General features: G+C 39.0%; 1 protein-coding gene across 4 annotated transcripts; it reads left to right on the top strand.

The window, feature by feature from the left end:
* Positions 1 to 1,866: 1,866 nt before the first annotated feature.
* On the top strand, positions 1,867 to 24,507 carry LOC121880037 (3-galactosyl-N-acetylglucosaminide 4-alpha-L-fucosyltransferase FUT3-like). Of its 4 annotated transcripts, none has more exons than XM_042387030.1 (7): positions 1,867 to 2,673; positions 8,493 to 8,621; positions 11,293 to 11,414; positions 13,070 to 13,172; positions 19,822 to 19,963; positions 20,665 to 21,381; positions 23,165 to 24,507. In XM_042387030.1, the coding sequence occupies exons 2-7, from the start codon at positions 8,557 to 8,559 to the stop codon at positions 23,345 to 23,347; spliced, it is 1,332 nt and encodes a 443-aa protein (XP_042242964.1). In that variant the 5' UTR covers positions 1,867 to 2,673; positions 8,493 to 8,556; the 3' UTR covers positions 23,348 to 24,507. The 4 variants fall into 4 exon arrangements, with proteins under 4 accessions (XP_042242964.1, XP_042242965.1, XP_042242962.1 ...); XM_042387031.1 differs by lacking the exon at positions 1,867 to 2,673 and adding an exon at positions 3,944 to 4,025 and having other exon boundaries at positions 8,447 to 8,621; positions 13,076 to 13,172; XM_042387028.1 differs by lacking the exon at positions 1,867 to 2,673 and adding an exon at positions 3,944 to 4,025 and having other exon boundaries at positions 8,447 to 8,621.

Genomic DNA, 24,507 nt, shown 5'->3' with positions numbered 1-24,507 from the left:
CAAAGCAAAGTCTTGATATAGAGGCCTGTACTACTAGGGACAATTGTAACAAGTGAACATTACTCCAGATCTTTTAGCATGTAAGACCTAGAAAATCTGAAACCTTTATTAAATATGCTACATGTTACTCCATTGAAATTTTAGCAGCTGATATACTCTATGTAATAAAGCATTGAAAAAACGATGTTTACCAAAACACAGATACATGGTAAAAAAAAATGAAGAAAATCTTTTACTCTTTGGGACACTGGCACTCTTTGGGACACTGGCCATCCTTGGGACACTGTCCAAAACCTAACCTATCCTGAGTTAACTACATAGTTGGGTGACCGTTTAGGTTAGGTAGGTAATAATAACAAATTACTTCACACTGCAAACAAATGCCAGTAAAATGTTAAATATTTATTTCTGCCAAAAAAAAAAAAATAGTTGCATACTTAGAATCAGCATGAAAACTATACGAATGACAAAGTTTTCAACAAAATATAAGTCCAAATTTTTATATGTACTGGGTCTCTTTTTTTTATGTGCTGTGGGCAAGAACTGGATCTCTTACACATTGTGAGGATGTACTGGCTCTCTGATGCGTATTGTTGGCACTGTGGGCACATAATTGCTCTGTTATGTACTGTGGGCATTTACTGGCTATCTGTTATGTACTGTTGGCACTGTGGTCATGTACTGGCTCTGTTATGCACTGTTGGCAGCTTAGTAAACAGATGAAAGATCCTGTTCTGTAAATGCCTGGATGAACAAAGGGTCCCCAATGATTGGAAAATGGCTCATGTGAGTCCTATGTTCAGGAAGGGCGATCGTCACTCCACGAACAACTATAGACCAGTGAGCTTGACCAGCATAATATGTAAAGTACTTGAGAGTATTATCAGAGATGCCGCGATTGAACATCTATACTACGAAACAACCTTGTGAAGGATTGCCAACACTGTTTTATGCTGGGGCGCTCTTGCTTAACATGATTGCTCAAGGTATTGGTTATTTGGACCCATATTCTGGAACGGAGTGGTAATATCGACAGTATTTACCTAGATTTTGCCAAGGCTTTCGACAGTGTATCCCATGAAAGGCTGAAAATCAAACTGGAAGGGTACGGAATTCAGGGAAATGTCCTAGCGTGGATAGAAGACTTTTTACATAACGGCAAGCAAGGTGTGGTGATTAATGGCACGAAATCATCATCTGTACCTGTCACAAGCGGGGTACCACAGAGCAGTGTATTGGGCCCGACTGTTGTTTGTTTGTTTTATAAATGACATGCCTGACGTACACTCTTCCATACAAATGTTTGCCGATGACGCCAAAATATTTCTGGAAATCAAGAACCATGTGGACTGTGAAGAGCTGCAGAAGGATCTCTGTGAGCTCCAAGAATGGTCGAAGAATTGGTTGCCGAGATTCAAAGTCACAAGGTGTAAGAGGATGCACCTGGGGCATACCAACGGTAAGGAGGTGTATCATATTTCCCAAAAGGGTGAAGAAACTGCACTATTTGAGACTGAATGTGAGAATAACCTAGGTGTGTATGTTAACAATGAGCTTAAGTTTTCGGGCCATTGCGAGATGAAGGTAATGTCACGCCGTCTGGTCCCGAGATATGCAAGGGACTGTCAGTTGGTTGAAAATGTTCAAAGAGGGCCACCAGACTGGTGCCTGCACTTCGGGACCTCAACTACCCTGAGAGATTGGAGCGCCTGAACTTGTTTAGCTTATACTACAGACGGGCAAGGGGTGACCTTATTGAGGTGCATAAGCATCTCAAGGGGTACTATTCAGTCGAGTGTCCTTACTTGGAGCTGGCAAACTTTTTCAGAGTGAGAGTTGTGAACTCTTGGAACAATTTGCCGTAAAGTGTTGTGACGGCACCGAGTGAGTTCAAGACCAGACTTGACCAACACTGGAGCAGGTTAAGGTACATTCAGGAGCCGGTGCATGCCTAGTACCTGCCATCAGTGCGTGACAGACGTGACTGATCGCCCAAGCGGCTAACGAACCGATCAGTGGTGAAGAGGATAAAAGCAAGTAAAAGGCTGGTCCCCGAGATATGTTAGGGACTGTTAGTTGATTGAAAATGTACTAAGGAAGGCCACCACCTGCACTACGGTACCTCAGCTGCTCTGAGTGATTAGAGCGTCTGCAACTGCCTATCTATTACTAATCAGCGGTAACTACCCAGTAAGGTACGGTAATTACCATTATTGTATTCAGGGAAGTACTTCGTCTGTATTTTCCCACGTAAGTTTTTCTTAGTTAAATGTTTTATTAATCTGAAAAGAATTATATTATTATTAGATAAAAGTAAATGTGTCAGTAACATTAAAGTACTTTTATGATCTAATTGGAGTAAATCAGTAATGTTAGCATTCCTGATTCAACGGCCGACTTTTTCCGAAGCTGAAAAATTTGGAGTCTGTACAGTTTTCTTATTTCTTTTTATTTTTCCGTAAAGTTTTCCTTACAGTTTCTTATCTACACCATAATATAAATTAACTTACCGTATAATTTATATTCAAATTTGCATTTAATATTAAGGATGGATTTATTTTTTAAGTCCCTCATCCGGATAAGGTTTTTGGCGAATAGGAGCGCAGAGACATAGGGGGCGAGGTGCTGCCAGTCGTCTCTATCACCTAACAGACGCTGTTCTTTAAATATAAAGTAAGTTTTATTTTTAATTTATTTAAGTGGTTAAATTTATACTTGTGTAAAGGTCGTTATATTATGGTCATTTGTGTCGATTTTGTTCAAAGTGATTTATTTAAGAAGGAAATACTTTACTTTAAATGGACTTTTAAAAACTCTTAAAGGTACAAGGCCGAGTTAATTAAGAACAAGCGTAGGTTAATGGTCGTTAACTCTCGTAATTACGTTGACTAGTTACTTTAGAGAATACTTCACTTTTGGCTCCTGCTTTTATTTAAGTTAATGAAGTATGGTTTAGTTCATCATAATAAGTGTGTGTTTTGGTCTTATATGTTACAGGATTTAACTTGAGTATTAAAAGTATTTGTTACTCTTAAGATTTTTGGGTTAATATTCGTCCATTGGCTGACCGCAGGTTCCCGCCATATTTACTTTTATTTTCTTCGCCACTGATCGGCTCGTTAGCCGCTTGGTCGATCGGTCACGTCTCTGTTACGCACTGTTGGCAAGTACTGGGCATGCCTGAGGTTATAGTATACTCCTCACTAATGTCTGCTCTGTTACTTTTACCGATATGTTTCATTCTGCGGTAATTTAATTCTTCCAGTTATTAAATAGTTGTTTATATGTACGTTTTTAACCAGGGTTAAGCAATGGTTATAACCCTCAATTTGTTTATAATACGGCTAACGAGCCGATCACTGGTGAAGAGGATAAAATTAGTTTTGCTGAGGTATGTTTGCGGTATTGTTATATAGTATATAGGGAAACAGATACACAGTACTGTACTCACAATGTGTGATAAATAAATATATGCTCTTTCGTCCAAAATTATATCGATAAAGATAAAGGAAAATAATCAAGCATGTAATGTTATTCTGTATTCAATAGTTCACTTTTTAGATCAAAACAAATATTTGTAGTGTCTTTTGACTTCGTAAGATTCCCTTTGTTATTCGGTACATGTGGTATTAATATTATTACAATAATAATAGTATAACATCCCAGTTACATAATATGTAACTATACTGCATAGTATGATTGCCAAAACTTAACTTTAATACCTGCGTCGGTATGAAAATTTGTCCATGTCTGCCACATCAGCGACTGTGGCGGTAAAACTAATTTAAGCTCCTTGAATAAATCGAGCTGGATTTCCTGGTCAGAGTACCTGGTTAACCTGGAGATTTGGGAAGAGTTTTCCTGGTACCAGAAGCGGTGTAGGATGTTGCTTTTTACTTTTTTACTTTTATCCTCTTCGCCACTGATCGGCTTGTTAGTGGAACTGTAAAGAGCGCACCACAAACAGCTGTGAAGCCTGTTTACAGCAAGGATAGAATACTAGATAAAATACTATTAAACGTAAAGTAAGGATCCTATGTGGACGTAAATGCGCAATGTGTGAAGCGTATTCGCTGCTCCCATGTGTCCGTCAAAAGTGGTGCGCGAGTTCTTTACACGGCAAGAATTCATCTCGAGTGGGACGTGTGCAATAGTTTAGTATGTACAATCAAAGGAACTTAACGAAGTTAGCGAGACCATGGAACTGGGTTCTTTATAAAAGGGAATTATTTTAAGAACTCTTTCTAGGGATTCCCCTGTAATTTGTTGTTTACCAATTATATTATAAGCACAAAAGTTATTATTCAGTCAACTCTGTCGTCATAGTAATTTAACAAGAATATGTTTGGTTATAGTTAAATTCACGGGGTTGTCCCAGATTCACTGATTGGAAAATGGCGTGAGTCCTATCTTAAGAAGGGCGATCGTCACTCCACGAATAACTATAGACCGGTGAGCCTAACCAGCATAGTACTGAAGTACTTGAGAGCATTATGTGATGTCATGATGGAACATCTACTACGAAACAACCTTGTAAACGATTGCCAACACGGTTTTATGCCTGGGCGCCCCTGCTTAAAACAATTGCTCAAAGTATTGGATATTTGGACCCAAATTCTGGAACAGGGTGGTAATAACGGCAATATATACACCTAGATTTTGCCAAGGCTTTCGACTGTACCCCACGAAAGGCTGAAAATCAGTGGCGTAGCTAGAGTGTGTGCCGCCCGGGGCCCTTGAGTTTGCCCCCGTGCCCCCACAAAAAATACATATTGCACAGTGACTCACTCTTATATATATATATATATATATATATATATATATATATATTAAATAGTTTGTGTACCATTATAATATTACTGTACTTTCACATACTCAAATATAGTATGCTTTAAATACACACCAAACATACTTAAACTTTATAAGTTTCCTTAATCCTCAACAGGTTACAGGTTGTGTGTGTGGCGGGGGGGGGGGGGGCGCATAGCAAGGGTGTAGCTCATGACGTGGCCGTGATGATGTGGGTCAGGTGTTAGGTCAGACACGACAAGGATTAACTTGCCGCCGATACAAAGGGATGGATTAACGTCTCCAGTAGCTGCAGATATGGGTGATGAGCAGACCCAAAACCCAAAAGTGCCGCCCGGGGCGGACCGCCCCCCCGCCCCCCACTAGCTACGCTAGTGCTGAAAATCAAACTGGATGGGTACGGAATTCGGGGAAATGTCCTAGCGTGGATAGAAGAGTTTCTACATGACCGCAAGCAGTGTATGGTGATTAATGGCACGAAATCGTCATCCGTACCTGTCACAAGTGGGGTAGCACAGGGCAGTGTATTGGGCCCGCTGTTGTTTGTTTGTTTCATAAATGACATGCCTGACGTTGTACACTCCATACAAATGTTTGCTGATGACGCCAAGTTATTCCGGGAAATTAAGAACCAAGCGGACTGTGAAGAGCTGCAGAAGGACTTCTGTGGGCTCCAAGAATGGTCGAAGAAAAGGCTTCTGAGATTCAATGTTATGAAGTGTACCAATGGGATGAAAAAACTGCACTAGTTAAGACTGAATGTGAGAAAGACCTAGGTGTGTATGTTGACAATGAGCTGAAGTTCTCGGGCCATTGCCAGAAGAAGGTAAACCAGGAAAAATATATTATTGGGTCTTATAAGAAGGTCATTCAGATAACTAGACGGTCCGTCCCTCGTAACGATCTTCAAGAGTGAAGTGTTTCCCCGTCTGGAGTACTGTCACCCCGTCTGGTCCCCGAGATATGCTAGGGACTGTCAGTTAGTTGAAAACGTTCAAAGGAGGACCACCAGACTGGTGCCTGCACTTTGGCACCTCAGCTGCCTTGAGAGATTGGAGTGCCTGAACTTGCCTAGTTTATACTACAGATGGGCAAGGGGGGACCTAGTTGAAGTGTATAAGCATCTCGGGGGGCACTACTCAGTCGAGTGTCCGTACTTGGAGCTGGCGGACGCTCGCCGCACAAGGGGTCACAGCTCAAGATTGAAGAAGCCGCAAGTTCAGAAAACTGTGAGGGCAAACTTTTTCGGAGTGTTGTGACGGCACCGAGTGTGAGCTCTTACAAGACAAGACTTGACCAACACTGGAGCAGGTTCAGGTACATTCAGGAGCTGGTGCATGCCCAGTATTTGCCAACAGTGCGTGACCGATCGCCTGGGCTGCTAGCGAGCCGATCTTTTGGTGAGGAAGATAAATGAAAAGGAAAAGTAATCAGAGACGTAATCGATCGCCCAAGCGGCTAACGAGCCGATCAGTGGTGAAGAGGATAAAAGTAAAGTATGGCATATCTGATAATGCTTTCGAATACTTTACATACTATGTTGGTCAGGCTCGCCGGTCTATAGTTGTTCATTGAGTGAAGATCGCCCTTCTTGAATATAGGACTCGCATAAAGCCATTTTCCAATCACTAGGGACCTTTTGTTCATCCAGGCTTATTGCAGCTATTGAGTGCATGTTGATATCTATGACTATTAATCAGATACGAACTTGTTCAAAGCAACATGTAAGAGTAGTGTGATTTATTCCAGAAATGACCTTAAAATCAAATAGATGAAGTGCACATTGATTTTTTGGGGTAATTATTGACGATTGACCCACTGCCGATTTTTCATAGAAAACAAATTTAATATCGCTGTAATTTCACCGTTTTATGGTGTACACTGTCGTAGTTTTGGCAAATACAGTATAGTCTGCATTTACGCGGTCAATTGAACCTGTGGAGGTCCGCGTAAAATGAGGAAAGCGTAAACGAAATAACAGAACATAAGGGATTAATTGAAATACGGACTGGGTTGACTCCCAAACTCCACTTTTTCTGACACAATACGTACCTTGTAGTAAAAATAACATCATAATTTTATGATGGTATTGCTACACACAAAATATCAAAATAAAAAACTACAAATCTAAAGGTGTTTAACACTTACGTAAGTAGAAGAGATGGGTCGGCACACGTGGATGGCGGCTGGTTCCGAGGCAGATTAGTTGCCCTCCGGTGAATCACTTTCACTACTCGCAGAGGTTTGCAGGAACTCCCTGAAAAACCCCTCAAAGTCCATATCCTCACTGTCACTATCACTGAGTTGGGCTGGCTGTGGTTGTGGTGGGTTGCGGCGCGAAGAAGTCCGTAATACTACGTTGATTACTAGCATTGATGTTGTCGTGATAGATCTGGATATACGGCTCCATAACTTTCGACAGAAGGTTATTAGACACTTCATACTGATGCTTGACTGTGTCTTTGTCAAGAATGAGCTTAATTTTCTCCCCCAACTCGATGATTTCCTTCACATAATCATGGCTTGGTCCAGGTAATTCAAGGTTTTTCTGGGGTGGTGGGGGTCCAGCGGAAGTCATTGTGAGGGGAATAGCGGGCACAAGAGAGAACTGTATACGCGGACTGAGAACAATGAGACTGGCCCGGCTAGGTCAGCGACTTCTGGTGGCAGGGCACGTCATGTTACATTAGACCAATCACAGCTAGCGGCGGAGGGAATGTGTGGGTGGGAAGGATGCGCGGCCCAATCACAGTCCGATACGTCATATGACGTCAGCGATAACGTAAGAGTGACCTAATGCGCACCCCTCACCGCGCTGCTTCCCGCGTATGGTCAAGAATGGACCGCGTGAGTAAAAAATGGCACGGCGGTCTGGACCTCTCCAGCCGCTCGCGTAATTAAAACATTTCATTCTGGCAAGGCACCGCGTAAATGACCAAACGCGTAAACAGAATCCGCGTAAATCCAGACTATACTGTATGTTAAAAAGTGATTATTTCTAGATTGAACATTAGTTGATAATAAAAACATGCGGTAAAAACGTTGTTAGTTGACCTCATCAATCCAACCAAATAAATTTACTTAACCTTACCTAACTTCTTAGCCGTGAGACTCAATGCTCCTGCATGTGATATGGCGTAATTTTTGTTTTTTGTGGACGTTAGAGCAGCTGCCTGGTCTGTGTGGCTCATGAACATACACTGGTGGTTGCTGTCGATTGGAAGTAATTGTGTACTGCAGCATCACCGCTGAGAGAGACAAAGTAGTGTGTGACTAGTCGCCTAATTATCAACCAAAGGAAGTAATTTCCTACAAAAATGATATATCATATCAGAACTCACTGATGAAAATATATTAAGATTATAAGCATCAAAACAAACAATGCATCTACCGGTTCGTCGTCAGTATTACGGTAGCCAATTTTTTATTAGAGGATGCAAAGTGGTGCAAAATTAAACTGGAAGAAGACACACTCATTTTTGGATGCATTTCCAGGTCACCAAAATGAACACTATACTAACTATTGTGACAAAACCTGCTTGAGAGGTGTTAGCTAAAAATGGGAGATTGAATCATTAACTTAAAAATAACTTATTTTTTTAATATTTCAGTAGGACTTATGACTTTTTTTTTTCAGAAGTAAGCAGGTTACTTACCTCCAAACTATTCCATATTACTCACAGCAACTAGTACCATACAACAACATTGCACCCACAACTCAATTGAAGTGTAAAAATCCTTTTGGAGATGCAGTCGATGTTCCCAGTGTGGTTTGTGAGCCTCTTGCTGCTCACTATCTTCATCACACTTCAGTAAGCCCTTTTCTCTTTTGTTTTGTGCAATGACGTAGCCATAAAGTAAGCCCCACAAACCCTTCAGGAGGTTTCCAACTGAAAGATAATCTGTTAACCCTAATTGGTTGAAATGTTATGGTGAATGTTTTTTGGCAATTTTCTCTTTCCTTGTGACCAATCAGCAACAAGGGGTGTAGTAGAGGGAAGTTTTGTGCATGTCATTGTCCCACATGGTCAGGCAACTTAAGACTATATTATGAGAATATGGGGGCATGTCAGAGAGAGCACCATTTTCCCCCCTAACAATCTGTATGGTAGAAAGCCTGCAACTGCCTTACTTATACTACAGATGGGCAAGGCCGGGGTGATCTAATTGAAGTTATAAACATCTCAAGAGGGCAGTACACTGTTGAGTGTCCATACCTGGAGCTGGTGGACACCCACCCCAAAAGGGGTCACAACTCAAGGTTGAAGAAGGCACAATTCCAGAAAACTGTGAGGGAAAACTTTTTCAGAGTGAGAGTTGTGAACTCTTGGAACACAACCTGCCAGAGTGTTGTAATGGCACCGAGTGTGAGCTTTTTGAAAACCAGACTTGACAAGCACTGAAGAAGGTTCAGATACATTCAGGAGCCAGTGCAGGCCCAGTGCTTGCTGGAACCTGTTTCACCTATTTATATAAAGATGGTTGGATGCAAACCTGGAAGAAATTAGTTTTTCAGTTAGAAATAAAGATACAGTAGGGTTGGGATATATCGCGACTTTACATAAATATTTTTTATATCGTGGCTAACAAAATTATAAAATTTTCCTATACCGGGTATATGGCGATAATTTTTTTATTTCAAGAGGGGAATCGGGCAGGAAATATTTAAAATGTACTGCCATGGCAAACAAATGTATTATTTGCTCACCAGAGGCGCCACCGTGGCTGCTCATGCTCGCCTGCTCAGTCTTTCTGAGTGAGTGACGAGAAAGCAGCCGACTCTGCTGCAAATTACGATTTCTAAAGCAAGTGTAAATGGGTTGCTAGTGATGTGAAAAGTGAAGCGAAGATAATGGAAAGCTTAATGGTAAAGATTTAATACTGTAACTTATATTTTTGGTGTTTATTTATGTAGATGTGGGATTGTCAAGTGAGGGTGGCAGTGTGGCATCTGCTGCCGAGTCTGGTGCTCCCAGGATGGTGCGTCAGCTGCCAAGGCTGGTGTTCCTTGCATCTCAGCTTCCTCTGACTGACTCTCGGGGACTCCATACACAATCATATTGTTATTGCGTTCAAACCAATCCCGACGTTCCCCATCTCCTAGATCAGTAGGTCTACAAGTTGTAATCTGCAGTCCCTAGCTGCTGCAAAACCTGTTTGAATCCTACATTATTCTCCATCTCCTATTGTGACCTTGCCACAACCTGAGCATTGCTCCTCTTAACTACACACTGTATCCTATTAGCAACTTCTTCAATTTTAATGAAGATATCTTTCCCAACTTGCTGTAGTTGACTCTGGTTATACAGTTGGGGCAATACCGGCAACATTCTTTACACTTGGTGCTCACAGTACTGACTCTACTAAGTCTGAATAATTATAACATTTAATTTTTAGGCCTAACTTTTGTTGTTCTTTGTAGATTGTCGAGGTAGATGACATGCAGTATACACAGTACTGGGTACTCTACTATACAGTATATGACATACTGCACAGTATTCACATTGTATACTTACTGTTTGTGTTATTCGTTGTATATGCTCATGTTTTATTAATGTGTATTATATACTGTGTACTGTATAACACATTATGGCGACCTGTGGTGTAATGGTCAGCATCCTCGCCTCACAAGCGAGCGAACACGAGTTTGATCCTCGGCCAGGGTGAAACTAGGGCAGGTTTTTTGACGCCATTTGCCTCTGTCTACCCAGCAGTAATTGGGAACCTGGATGTTAATTGATTTGTGGATCGTATTCCGGGGTAATGGTTAGCCAGTGCAATTGGTGAGTTGTCCAGTCTTCTCGGACTATTCCTTGACACTGGGTCATGCAGCTCGTTAACTCAGGGTGTGGTTGTTGTGTTGGCGACAACTTCTACTCCTTATCAAATTCACGCCTAGGAGGACCTTGGGCCGGCCATCCTCGATTTCGAGGGGCTTCCATTATTATTATTAACACATTATTATAAGCGAGTTGGTAGATACTGACAACAGATACACCCCTGTAATGAAACAGTTTGCCAGAACCAAAGTAGGCTTTATTCATCTTATAACTGTCCTACAGCAATACAATAGTATCTGAAACAAAGGGAAATAACAAAATGATATAATAGAATACTGAAACATAGAAGGGACATTTAGGCTAGTTATAAACAATAGTGCAGTAATTCTTATCCATAGAACTATGCAAGACTAAAGTAATTGAGTTAAACATTATAAGCAAGCATTGCATCCCTTGAACATACATTAGTACATTAGCACAATACAGAAGTAAACTACAAGTCCTTATTACACCCTCTCCTGAATATCTTCTTTTTTGAAAGTCAAATATGGTAACCCATAGAGTGCTGACTAGTACCCTACTGTAATTTTTGCTGTTTGTATTAATAAAACTGTACAATACCTCCAGATCACATTATCAACATAACCTTGACATTTACTCCATGATTTCAGTGTCACCATTGATACCATCCCTTTTTCCACAGGTTGCAGCACGTAGTTGACCAGAGTAACCACTGCCGAAAGTTGATTGTTCCTGTGAGTGTGGGAAGCAAGAGCTCTCACTATCCACACCCGAGTTTATATGACTACAATATCACACAGTCAGGTACTAAATATAGAATTCTATAATCTTAACTTTTTGACCAATGCTCTACACTGATCACCCAACTTTAACGACTTTATTATACCATTGACTAACGTATTACAGTGATCACCATTCTCCAGTGCCCAGTTTACTCCAGGAAACAAGTTACTCTGTTGATCCACATACTTCACTGAGAATCTTACTTTAGTGATCAGTTTACTCCAATGACCACCTTACTTGGGGCCAGACTCAGATGTGGGGGCCCTGGCCAAACAACTGGTGGAGGCCCTTGCCATCCTTTTTGTATTACAGTATATTATAAAACCAAATGTAACTACACATGTTTGTTTTACCTTACTGTTTACTATTGTTGTATACCCACATTGTCAAGGTATAGTACAGCACATTGGGCACTATACCGCCCTGGTCTAAGTAAACTAAATACAGTACCTGCATTGTTTGTATACAGTACAGTACAGTACCTGTATTGTCTATATACATATCAAACCAATTCTAAACATGTATGATGATTTTACTGAATAAGTATTGATTTTATTATTACAGGGGGTCCGTGGGTTACGAACGGGTTCCGTTCCTGAGGACGTTCTTTAGTCGAAAATGTATGCAAGTCGGAACACATGCAACTGTATATGCATACCGTACTTTTTTCCTCCAGAATTAGCCCACATCAGGGCCTGGGAGCGAAAATATAATAATAATAATATTAATAATTACTTTTTAATAATATACACTGTAAATACAAAACTTAAAAAAAAGATCAATAATAAAAAACGATTTACAGTATGTATATTGTGTTGTCAAAGTGAGAGAAACAATTGAGATCCTGCAATTGTGTGTAAATGAGGCAGAAAGTTAGATCAGCACCTGGGACTTGGTCACAATTTTCATGATGCCATATGGCAGCAGGGTCTACCATTAGACAACACATTATGCTTCCAATATCTTTCCAGCCAGTAGTACCTCCCTGTTTGATAGCTGTCGACTACCTACTTACAGAACAATGTTTAAAATCCCACTACATCATAGCATAAGTCCTCATATTCAGTACTGTACTTCTAAAATCAGTTAATTTAAGAGAAAAGAAGAAATAGAATGACAAAATACAGAAAATGAAAGTAAAAAGTCATCACATAAATAAAATACTGTACTTTTATCCTCTTCACTGCTGATCAGCTCGTTAGCCGCTTGGGTGATCGGTCACTTCTCTGTTACTCGCTGTTGGCAGGTACTGGGCATGCACCAGCTCCTGAATGTACCTGAACCTGCTCCAGTGTTGGTCAAGTCTGGTCTTGAAAGAACTGTACCTTGAGTAATTGTGTTAAGCAGGAGCGCCCTGGCATAAAACCGTGTTGGCAATCCTTTACAAGGTTGTTTTGTAGTAGATGTTCCATCGCGGCTTCTCTCATAATGCTCTCAAGTACATATTATGCTGGTCAGGCTCACCGGTCTATAGTTGCTCGTGGGGTGACGATCGCCCTTCTTGAAGATAGGATTCGCATAAGCCATTTAAAGTTTAACCCCGTTTGTATCAGCGGGTGTTCATAGTTAGATGTTCGTAAGTCGGGGACCTCCTGTATTAAAATTTTAGTTCATTAGCAGGATGAAAGACAACATACATGTGTATTTATTACAGTATACATTTCTAATACTTCAAGTTGCAGGTGCAGATGAAGGATTTAGGGATATGTACTTCGCCCCAGTGTTGGAGGCGTACCGTAAGGTGGCTGAGAAATCATATGCCGAGATGCCTCAACGACGGTATGTACTAAACAGTAGTTGTTAGCACTGTTTTACATGATAGTTGTGATGAATCAACCTGTTTGATGAAACAGCAACTGTCTGTTATTGGTGTGTATAAAGCAAGAATTGCACTCTTATAATGGATGAGTTGTCGGTTCTGGGTAAACTCAAGAAATACACTGTGCCACATTTATAGAATGATACGGTTTATATAATTTGTAATAAAAGTTAAGTCCTGCTATAGCCGAGATAAGTTTTATTTCTCTAGAAACAGGACTGCCATTTGCAATGACGTCACCACCTACCCTGCAAATGATGCAGGGATGGAGATACAAGTTAATTTAGAAGTACATTGTCTGGATTTTGTTTTGAGAATCCCTGATACTAGCTAAACATGGCAACATTTGCTGTTATTGTTTTGATGATTCACTAATGAACCACTGGCATATATCATCATTTATATTAATTAATGGGTAAAATTTTATTTTAACTACCATAAGTATTTGGATGCTTAGAATCAAGACAGGCTATATTGGGTAAATTTTAAGTTTTGGCCATCCCTGTACTTAAGACATGCAGACTTTTTTTCTGGTGGTTTGCAATGCATTATGAATGATTTGGAAAGTAGATGTCTTTATGGTTGTAGAGTATTATCAACTCAGCTATGAAGCACGTTAAATTACATCTGTTATCTGTTCATCTCGAACCCATCCCCTGGCCATGGTCGTCCAGAGTCCTTCCGCAATATTAATTATAGACATCAGTGATGAAAACTTACATTTTCCAGACATGAAATAGAGAGCAGTGATGAAAACTTCCATGTTGGAGTTATCGATCTTTTGTATCATTTTGGCACCCAGCAAGTCAATACACATGATGAATACTTGTGCAGCAATTTATTTTAACCTAAAAATAAGGTATGCCCGTGTTTATCAACATTGTATAAGGCCACAACTCCTGTATTTCTGCTGGTAACAACACATACACCAAAGCTGGCTGCCTCTAGGCTCCCTCTCAGCGGCTCTAACCAACCTGTGACGTTGCAACCAATCACAGAGCTTTTCAGTCATGTGACTTTTACACTTTTTGGACCAATTTACTAAAAAATATCATTACCATTAGTGAATTTAAGTGTTTTCTTTACCCATTGACCTGCCATCTTATGAAAAAATTATAACCGACAACTTATCCATTAGCTTATACAATGCTGTGCTACTGTATCGAAACCTATAGTTCTTATTTACTGAAAAGAAAAAAGTAAACAATCAATATCAGGAAAGTCTGTAAGATAACCGTTAAATCTTTTCTGTTTACTGTTAGAGTAGACATAACCTGCTGGGTACAATGTGTGGTTATAATACTAAACTGTAAAGTGAATTCTATAGTGGGGTATGCTATAACGAACGGATCCTACTACGAATATTCCTATAACGAACGTTTTTACCTATAAAATTGAGAATGCTATAACGAACGCAACTCCTACAACGAATGCGGGACTATTTCGCCTGGCGCATGAATATTGTTGTACCGCGACCCACAACAAGAGCGTCAGGCGCCATCTTTGTCTCATTGTGTAGCCAGTGCACCACTGTTATTGTTGATATTTCGTCTTTTGATGTGGAAATAGAGTTATTTGTATAAATATTTTGTTATACAAGTGTACAATTGTAACAATGAATCGTCCAAAGAGAGTGAGAAAGCTCATAACTCTTGAAACTAAGAAAGAAATCATAAAGAAACGTGAGGATGGAACAAGCATTGCGAAACTTAGTGATGAGTATGGGATGGCTAAATCGACTATATGTACGATTTTAAAGAATAAAGAGGAGTTGAAAACTGTGCAAATGGCTAAGGGAATCTCTAGACTTAGCAAAGCAAGGTGTAATGTGATTGAGGAGATGGAAAATTTACTCTTAGTGTGGATAAAGGAGAAAGAAATGGCAGGTGATAGCATTAGTGAAGCTATAATTTGTGAGAAGGCCAGACAATTGTTTGAGGACCTTAAAGCCAAGACTCCCAGTGCAAGTGATAGTGATGTGCCAGTGTTTAGGGGTACCAAGGGGTGGTTTACTGGTTTCAGAAGGAGAAATAAATTACATAGTGTTGTGAGACATGGTGATGCTGCTAGTGCAGATAAGGAAACAGCTAAGGAACACCATGACATTTTTTTGAATGTGATTAAAGAGGGAGGCTTTGTTTCTCAGCAGGTATTCAACTGTAATGAAACTGGACTTTTTTGGAAAAAAATGCCTCTCCGTACATACATTACCAAGGAGGAAACTTCTGTCCCTGGCTATAAGCCAATGAAAGACAAGCTTACCCTCCTTCTTTGTGCTAATGCTTCTGGTGACTGCAAAATAAAGCCACTCCTTGTGTACCATGCAGAAAACCCCAGAGCTTTCAAAAACATTAGGTAGACCCGCCTTGGTGTTATGTGGCGGTCAAACCCAAAGGCTTGGGTGACCAGGAATTTATTCTCTTGAGTGGGTGATTGAGGTGTTTGGACCCAGTGTTCGGGAATACCTCAGGGAGAAAAATCTTCCACTGAAAGCTTTGTTGGTGATGGACAATGCACAAGCCCACCCTCCTAATTTGATGATTGAATTGCCAGAGGAGTTCAACTTCATCACTGTGCACTTGCCACCCAACACAACACCTCTCATCCAGCCCATGGATCAACAGGTAATTTCTAACTTTAAGAAGCTGTACACAAAGGCACTGTTTAGAAAATGTTTTGCATCCACTTCTTCCAGTGATGTTAGCTTGAAGGAATTTTGGAAGAGTCACTTCAATATAGCAGACGCTGTTTTTTTAATTACCTCAGCCTGGAAAGAGGTTACTGTGAGGTGTCTTTGTGCTGCTTGGAGGCCATTGTGGCCTGAATGTGTGCTCCAAAGAGACTTTGAAGGCTTCGAAGAGTTAGAAGAAGAGGCTGTTGTTCATGAAATTGTGTCTCTGGGCAATTCCATAGGCCTGGAAGTGGATGATGATGATGTTGAGGAGTTGGTGGAAGAGCACAGTAAGGAACTGTCCACTGAGGAGCTGCTTGAGCTTCACAAAGAAGAAAACGAGACACTGAAGCGGAGCTTAACTTCTGAGGAGTCAGGGGAGGAGGAGGACAAGGAGGAAAGCCGCATCATTCCAGCCAAAGATCTCAAGGATGCGTTCTTTAGCTGGAGCAAACTGTCCAAGCTTGCTGAGGATTATCATCCTGATGTTGGTTCTGTGCAAAAGGCCATCAGTGTGTTTAATGACAATGTTATGAACTACTTTTGGAAGGTCCAGAAATCAAGGTTGAAGCAGCCAACCCTGGATTCCTTCTTTAAAAAGGTAACAAGAACCTACAGACAAAGTGCCTGTAAGACAGTCACCAAAGAGGGCTAGGAAGGATGACTCCTCTCCTTCCACCTCTTCTCCATAATTCTCTCCTCCCCCCTCCCGCTCTGCCTCCTGTCCTGCATGCTGAACAACACTAAGGTAAGATAAAGTACAGTATTTTTTACATTTTCCACATAATTTTTTCAGTGTTAAGTGGTTGTATTTGGGGGCCTGGAACGGATTAATCCAATAACAAACGAGGTTCTAGAACCAATTAGATTTGTTATAGCATACCCCACTGTATACCTATCAATAAGGCCAATGTGAGTTGACTTTCACAGTCTCTCTGAATAGCAAGAGGTTAATATGCCAGTGATCAACTAAAAAAAAAGTAATACAGTTAAAAAAATAAAATAAAAACAAATTAATAAAAATTAATAAAGAACAGTTCATTTAGACACTGGTCAGAAATTTGTCCTTGTATTTTGAATTTGAGATGCGGTAATATAGAATACAGTATATATGCTGTACTGTACAATATTTGTCTTATCTGTTTAATGGTAATGCTACACTTTTAAAATATAGGGATTTATTTATAAAGTATACTTACATAGCTATTCAATACTATGTACTAAAATTCTTAAGTTTTCTTGTTACAGAAAGCCATTTTTTTTTTAACATATATCTTGTCGGGATTTCTGGGGTGTAGGAATGTGCAGTGTTGTGCTGTGCAAACATATGATCAATGAAAATATCCTTGCATAGTAATCTCTCACTTTAACACAGAATTGGAATTTTACAAACATTACTCACCAACTCAAGGTAGTTCATAGTGTGTATCAGCAGCCAGCAATTCACTAGAAGAGCTCAGGCTCCCACTTGGCTCAGCCAGGTCAATATTGTTATTGTTTATGCTTGTGGCTAAATAAACTGTTTGAACATCAATTTCATGTCTAAAGGTACAGTGTAATTATGAAGTCAGAATTGAAATGTATAATATATCATAATCACTGTTTGACTACATTCATACTACAGTAAAGTTACTACAGGTTGTACCTCTCTAGTCCGGCAACCTCGGGACATGACCGGTGCCGGACCATGGAAATTCACCCTTTTCCTAGATAGATATAAATATAAATATAAATATATATATATATAAAAAAAAAAATATATATATATATATATATATATATAAATATAAATATATATAAATATATATACAGTTGTACCCCACTTAACGCGGTCAATAGAACCCAGAGGGTCCCGTGTTAAGTGAAATCTGCGTTAAGTGAACAACAGAACATATGGGATTAATTCCAATAGAAACCGGCCCGACCCCCAAACTCCACTTTTTGAAGACACATAACTATGTTGTAGTAAAAATAACATCATAATTTTATGATGGTACATGCACACAATTAATACTTAAGAGAAATAGAGAAATACAGTCGCCAAGTTAATGTCCATTCAAATAATGGACTCAACTCCCTCCCCCTCTCACACTACACTGCCGGCTCGTCCCTCTCTGAGAAATTTTTGGGGGAAAACCACTAAATTTTAATAAATAATACCTCAAACTAAAGTTAGGATAATACAATTGACATTGCTGGATTCCTTGTAAGACCAGGAATATTTTGAATATAAATGTCATATATTTTGCACAAAAGATAACATACTTACTCAGATTAAAAATTTTATCTAAAATTTGTATGTCTAATGCAAAATATATGATGTATATATTCAAAATGATCATCAAATTATAAGAATTCCAGCAATGTAAATTATATTCTGACCGGGTAATTTGTATGAATTTTATGAGCTAAAACAAATATCTTCAGTTAATAAAAAAAAAAAAATATTCTTCACGGGTAACAGATGGTCGGTCGGTCCCTCCCTCCCCCCCACCCCCCACCAACCGTCCCAAGGAGATGTGTGGGAAAACCAGAATACTTAACTTTTTTGTAATAAATAATACCTCAAACTAAAGTTAGGATAATATAATTGACATTGCTGGATTCCTTGTAAGACCAGGAATATTTTGAATATAAATGTCATATATTTTGCACAAAAGATAACATATTTACTCAAGAGTAAACATTTTATCTAAAATTTGTATGTCTAATGCAAAATATATGATGTTTATATTCAAAATGATCACCAAATTATAAGAATTCCAGCAATGTAAATTATATTCTGGCCGGGTAATTTGTATGAATTTTATGAGCTAAAACAGGCAGTCAGGCAGGGTGGCGGGTGGGGCAAATCTAAAAATAGCGTCTCGAGCCGGACACTCACCGCGTATATGATGAAAAAATCCGTGTTAAGTGAAAGTTCAGCTCTGGCGAGGCACCGCGTATATGATAAAACGCGCTAAGTGAAACCAAGTTAGGCGGGGTAATACTGTGTGTGTGTGTGTGTGTATATATATATATATATATATATATATATATATATATATATATATATATATATATATATATATATATATATATATATATATATATATATATATATATATATATATATATATATATATAAAATGAGGAATGGATACAGTGTGACTGAGCACTTACCTTTAATGTAGTCACCTGAATGCACACGGGGCCCCCATAATTTTCTAATTATACATGGAGACTACATTAACTGGAAGAAGCAGAGGAGGAGACAGGGCTGGGTGGGTCATCAATGTCGCTTTCCTCAGACAGGTTTATGGACTGTGGAAACTTCCTGGTTGAAGGTATTGGATCATCTTGAGGGAGTGAAGAGGCAGCACTGGTGGGGTGTGAGGAGACAGCACTGGGGGACTTCTTGAAATAGAAGTCCAGTTTAGACTGCACAGTTTGCTTTTTCTTTTCATTATAAATTTTTCTGTAGCAAGCAAGTGCATCTTGGATTATTCTGTCAACTTTGGCATAACGCGCATAATTTTGATCCATGCCATCAAACATTTGCATTCCTTTATTAATTGTAGCAAATGCCTCTGCCATTTGTTTCACTGAAAACTTTTTGGGGGGTGCAGGTTCTTCTTCTACATTTTGTCTCTCTTCTTCCTCTGCAATTTTCTGTGCATCTAGTTCAATAAGATCCTCGTTACTGAGCTCTTCTGCTACACTTTCAACCAACTGTTCAACATCTTCATTTTCAATTTCTAACTCCAGCTGTTTACCTAAATCCACTATCTTGTTACTAATATCCGAAATAACTTCATTTTCATTAAATCCTTTGAAACTGTTCACATATCTTTTCAGGATTTTCTTCCATATTCCATTCATGCAATGTTTTGAAACCTGATCCCATGCTGCACTAATATTCTTTATACCTGTGTACGGTACTATTTTCATTGTTTCAGATTTAGGTCAGGCTATATTCCCAAAGTGGTGATGTATGTCAACCACATGTATGTATATATTGAGTGGTATTACATGCACATGAAAGACATCAATGAGGGTCGATGCCCACTGCCCTGCAATATTACCTCGGACATCAAAGAGGTAAGTCTTTTACAGTAAAAGTTTAGTGCCTGAAAGTCAATACAAGGTACAGCATTTAACCTGTACAGTAACTATATCTTTATTGGCAGTACCATTTTGCACCTTGTTCGGAGCTGTGATTGTAACCTCTAAGAAATATTTTGACTAACTTTCCTGGAAAGTTAACCTGTTGTCTCCCTACATGGTTTAGAACAGGCCATGGTTATAATAGGTCAAAGAAATGGCTGTTAAGATTCAATGTTATGATGTGTAGGAGGATACACCTTGGTCCTACCAATAGTAAGGAGGAGTATTACATGCCCCAATGGGATGAAGAAACAACATTAATGGAAACGATGTGAAAAGGACCTGGGTGTGTATGTTGAGTGAACTGAAGTTCTTGGGCCATTTTCAGAAGATGAATCGAGTAACTAAGCTAGTAGGTCTTATAAAACGGTCGTTCAGATATCTTGACAGCCCGTCCCTAGTAATGTAGTTGATGTAGGGTAAATGATAATGTAGTTGATGTAAGGTAAATGGTAATGTATTTGATGTATGGTAAATGATAATGTAGTTGATGCAGTGCACACTACTGTATATTATTGTAAAAAAATATATTACTAGAACCTTTGTGAAGCCAGGTACTGATGCTGGTTTCCTTCAAATTTTGAAGAATAATTCTGTATCTGTTACCAGAACTCATATATTTTTCTCTCGCACAGGTAACGAGTGCAGATGCAGTGCTAATACATTTACTAAGTGTCAAATCTGCAGAAAAATTGTCAGAAGAATTAGGTACACGTGATCAATCACAACCATGGATTATGTTTGAACCAGAAACACACTTCAAGGGTAATGTTATGTTTCGCAATGACTACAAGTTGTTAAATGGCGTTTTCAATCGCACAATGCATTATCGACGGGACTCGGACATCTTGATGTTGCATGGATTTGTTGTACGTCGTGGAAGAGATGCCAGTCTGCTACCTCCAACATGGCGTCGCCAGCCAGAATTACATCAAATAAATAATACACAAAAGCTTGCTGTTGCATTTATCTCTAATTGTAAAGATAAAAGTGGAAGACTGGAATATATTGAAGCCCTAAAGAAGTATGCCCCTATTGATGTGTATGGCAAGTGTGGAGAACTTAAATGTGGACATTCCCTATTTACTAATGAGGGATACAGAATCGATTTAGAACCTTGTATGAAATATGCTGGACACCATTATCTTTTTTTTTTAGCATTTGAGAATGCCTTGTGCAAAGACTATGTTTCTGAAAAGTTATATAACCTACTTTACTATCCCATGGTTCCTGTGGTGTTAGGGGGTGCTGATTACTCTGCCTTGCTTCCCCCAAACTCCTATATCAATGCACAAGAATATTCACCACAACAACTTGCTGAAAAGTTGCAGCACCTGGCTAATCACCCTAAGGTATGGATTTTGTAATTGTTTAAATAGCTTCAATAATTGGTAAGATTTTATAACTTCACTGCTCTAGTTCTCTTTGCCACTGGTAAGGCATCAAATTGTACACTGTAACTAGGTAGTCTTTTCCATCACCTGTCAGTCTTAGTTGCTATCATTGTAATTTTTTCATGAACCCTCTTTACTCTGCTTTTTATTTTATATTTTCATCCTCTTTGCCACTGATTGGCTTGTTAGCCACTTGGGCAGTCGGTCACGTCTTTGTTACACACTGCAAGGACTGGGCATGTACTGGCTCCAAAATATATCTGTACCTGTGCCAGTGTTGGTCAAGTTTTATCTTGAATGAGCTCACATTAGGTACTGACATAAAATTCTCTGGCAGATTTTTCCAAGAGTTTACAATTCTCACTCCAAAAACGTTTACTTGAGCTGTGACCCCTCGTGCGGTGGGCGTCTGCCAGCTCCAGATATGAACACTCGACTGAGTAATGCCCCCTTGAGATGTTACACTCTTGAGTTTGGGAAGGTGCTCACCTCGGTGCACTTGACTGCACCACACGAGATATAGTTGTATCTAATGAGTCATAACAAGCTTGCTATTTGAGATAAAAAGGTGGGATTTATTGTATTGGCATTGTAAATAAATTATCTACAAACAGTTTTATATGAGCAATCACGATAAGATAATTTATATACGTAAGCGCGAGTGGAACACTTTTTTTTACTTAATGAAAATATTCATACATCACTTTATACCTTCGTTATTTCGTGTGATTGCAATACGTTATATATTTTTTGCAGTAAATAATATTCTGTAATTACAAGTAAAGGCCATGTTTACCTATAATTACAGTATGGAGCAAAGACTAACTTTTTTTACATAACAATGTATGATGATGGTGGCATACCGGTAAAATAATTACTGTATGGTTCAAAGTCATGTGCATTTGAGTTAGAGCAAACAATACTGTGTTTTCCTGTTTTCAGAATCGAATACGGTAGTCCTTACCACTATTACAGTTATAAGATTATTTTGCAACCGAATTTCGAATCTGTACAGTATTTATATTGCTACTTCACTTTTTGGCTAATGCCACATTGTCATTCTTTATTGGTACCCTGTATTGGAAAATATATCATGCTGTTCCGAAACATCTGAATAGCTCCACAGTTTCGCATGCCGTCATAGTGGAACCCAGCCCGACGACGTTTTACAATACGGTCGATAAATCCGGAAAGTCTAGTTCTTGGTTTCTTTTCAAGAGTGCCGATCACTTATTTCGAGCACGTGTGACCGAACCCATACACATGCAGGGCTACCAATGCAAGGAATGCCTCGGGATCCTTTTTGGAAACGCTTCATTTGTAGTGTCAGTTTGTTTCACGCAGGAATTGTAACGGTAGTGTTTTTACCGAGTGTACAGTAATGGTAATCGGTGGATAAATACTAGTGTTTGATTTATGATTATTCAGTTTATAATATGGTTTTGAAAGATGCAACCCTATTGAGGTTTATCTGTATTCATTTAAATAATGACACTAAAATATAAATTATACTTCAAAATACTGTACCAAAATAATTAAAATATTGAAGGAAAATTTTTCAAGATTTATACTGTACCTTGAAATGCATTTTTTACTTCTATCTGCAATATGTAAGTCTGTAGACAATACCACAATACAGTACTGGAATGTCAGAATGATTATGCTGTACAGGTATCATGTTTTCAGTTTCTTAATCCAAGCTCAAATATTTCTTTGTTGATTTTTTTTCTTATACCAACAGGAGTACCAGACCTACTTGACATGGAGACATTATTACCAGCCTTCAACTGTTGGTGGCAGCCGTGTTCTCTGTGACCTTTGTGTTCGACTCTATGATCAAGATTTATATAGTCACAAAGTCATTGATGATTTCTACGACTGGTATGTTAAACAATCAAACTGCAGTGCAAATGGTAAAGTTTGAAACCATAATTGATTCTCTTAATGAGGTTGAAATTGAAATGGATCACTTGAAAATATGTTGATGTGAACTGAAATTTTGTACAGTACAGGTACTGTATTCATAAAATAGCACGGACAAGATGGCTATTTTTGTAGCTCAAGGTGATGTGGTGGGATGCTTCAGGACTAAATAGGAAAGGAAAACTCAGAAGTATAGATGTCAAAATGTTAAATATTAGACTATCAGAATATCAAGTTGTCATTTTATGATTAAAATGCATTCTCCACCATCCACTGTAGTTTGAGCAAGGTTGCATTATCTATTGCTTATTGAAGGAAGTGATGAGGACACTTTATTTAGTCTGTATGTCAGACAAGCTATCAGCTTAACAATTACTGTATTTTGCTTCAGTAGTTGGATGTGACATGTTCCAGTGACATAGTATACTCTTGACAAGGGGCTACTTGCTCTGCCAAACTATGGTCAAAACATAGCTTTGAATTCCTTCTCAGTGGTTGTCTGCTGCCAGCCATACTGTCCACAGCCCTCCTCAAGGCAGAGTTCTACCTCTCTTTGTGGATGATTCATGAAGGAATGGGTATTAATTCACACTTTATTTCATTATCTGCCAATGTTGATGTTAACCACATGGTCCTTTCATATGTACAGGGTAATATTTCTGTACTGTTGATTAAAATAGCAGTGTCTTTAAGAGGTAGCTGTCAAATATTTTTTGCATTTTACTGAGCAACTTTATTGTCTCTTTCTTTGTAGAGTACAGTAATCCTTCTTCAACCACAGGGATTACATTTTATATTGCTCCTGTGGTTGGCAAGTGCTGGGGTCAAAGTAAAATAAAGGGCTTTAGGAAGTAATCCCTGAGAGACATACAGTACCTAAGTTTAGAATTTACAACTCAATATTAAAAATGCAGTAAATGGTGTTTGCTGTACATATTAACAATACAGTGATACCCCGATTTACGCGGTCAATTGAACCCACGGGGTACCGCGTAGAACGAAAACCTCGTAAATGAAATAACAGAACATAAGGGATTAATGAAGGGATTAATTTCAATAAAGACTGGCCCGACCCCCAAACTCCACTTTTTCAGACACAATGCCTACGTTGTAGTAAAAATAACATCTTAATTTTATGATGGTATGCACACACAATTAATA

Source organism: Homarus americanus, unplaced genomic scaffold (genome assembly GCF_018991925.1).
Source record: "Homarus americanus isolate GMGI-L3 unplaced genomic scaffold, GMGI_Hamer_2.0 scaffold30108, whole genome shotgun sequence".
NCBI classification, from domain to species: Eukaryota; Metazoa; Arthropoda; class Malacostraca; order Decapoda; family Nephropidae; genus Homarus; species Homarus americanus.
Note: the sequence above shows the minus strand (reverse complement) of the source record. Positions and strands in the feature narration are given on the sequence as shown.

What these genes read in the sequence shown, in the direction of transcription:
- LOC121880037 (XM_042387030.1), top strand. Translation starts at nt 8,557, where the DNA reads ATGCAGTCGATGTTCCCAGTGTGGTTTGTGAGCCTCTTGCTGCTCACT. An exon ending in ACTATCTTCATCACACTTCA is followed by an intron (nt 8,622 to 11,292) that starts GTAAGCCCTTTT and finishes CTTTTTCCACAG; the next exon opens with GTTGCAGCACGTAGTTGACC. An exon ending in TTACCTCGGACATCAAAGAG is followed by an intron (nt 19,964 to 20,664) that starts GTAAGTCTTTTA and finishes TCTCTCGCACAG; the next exon opens with GTAACGAGTGCAGATGCAGT.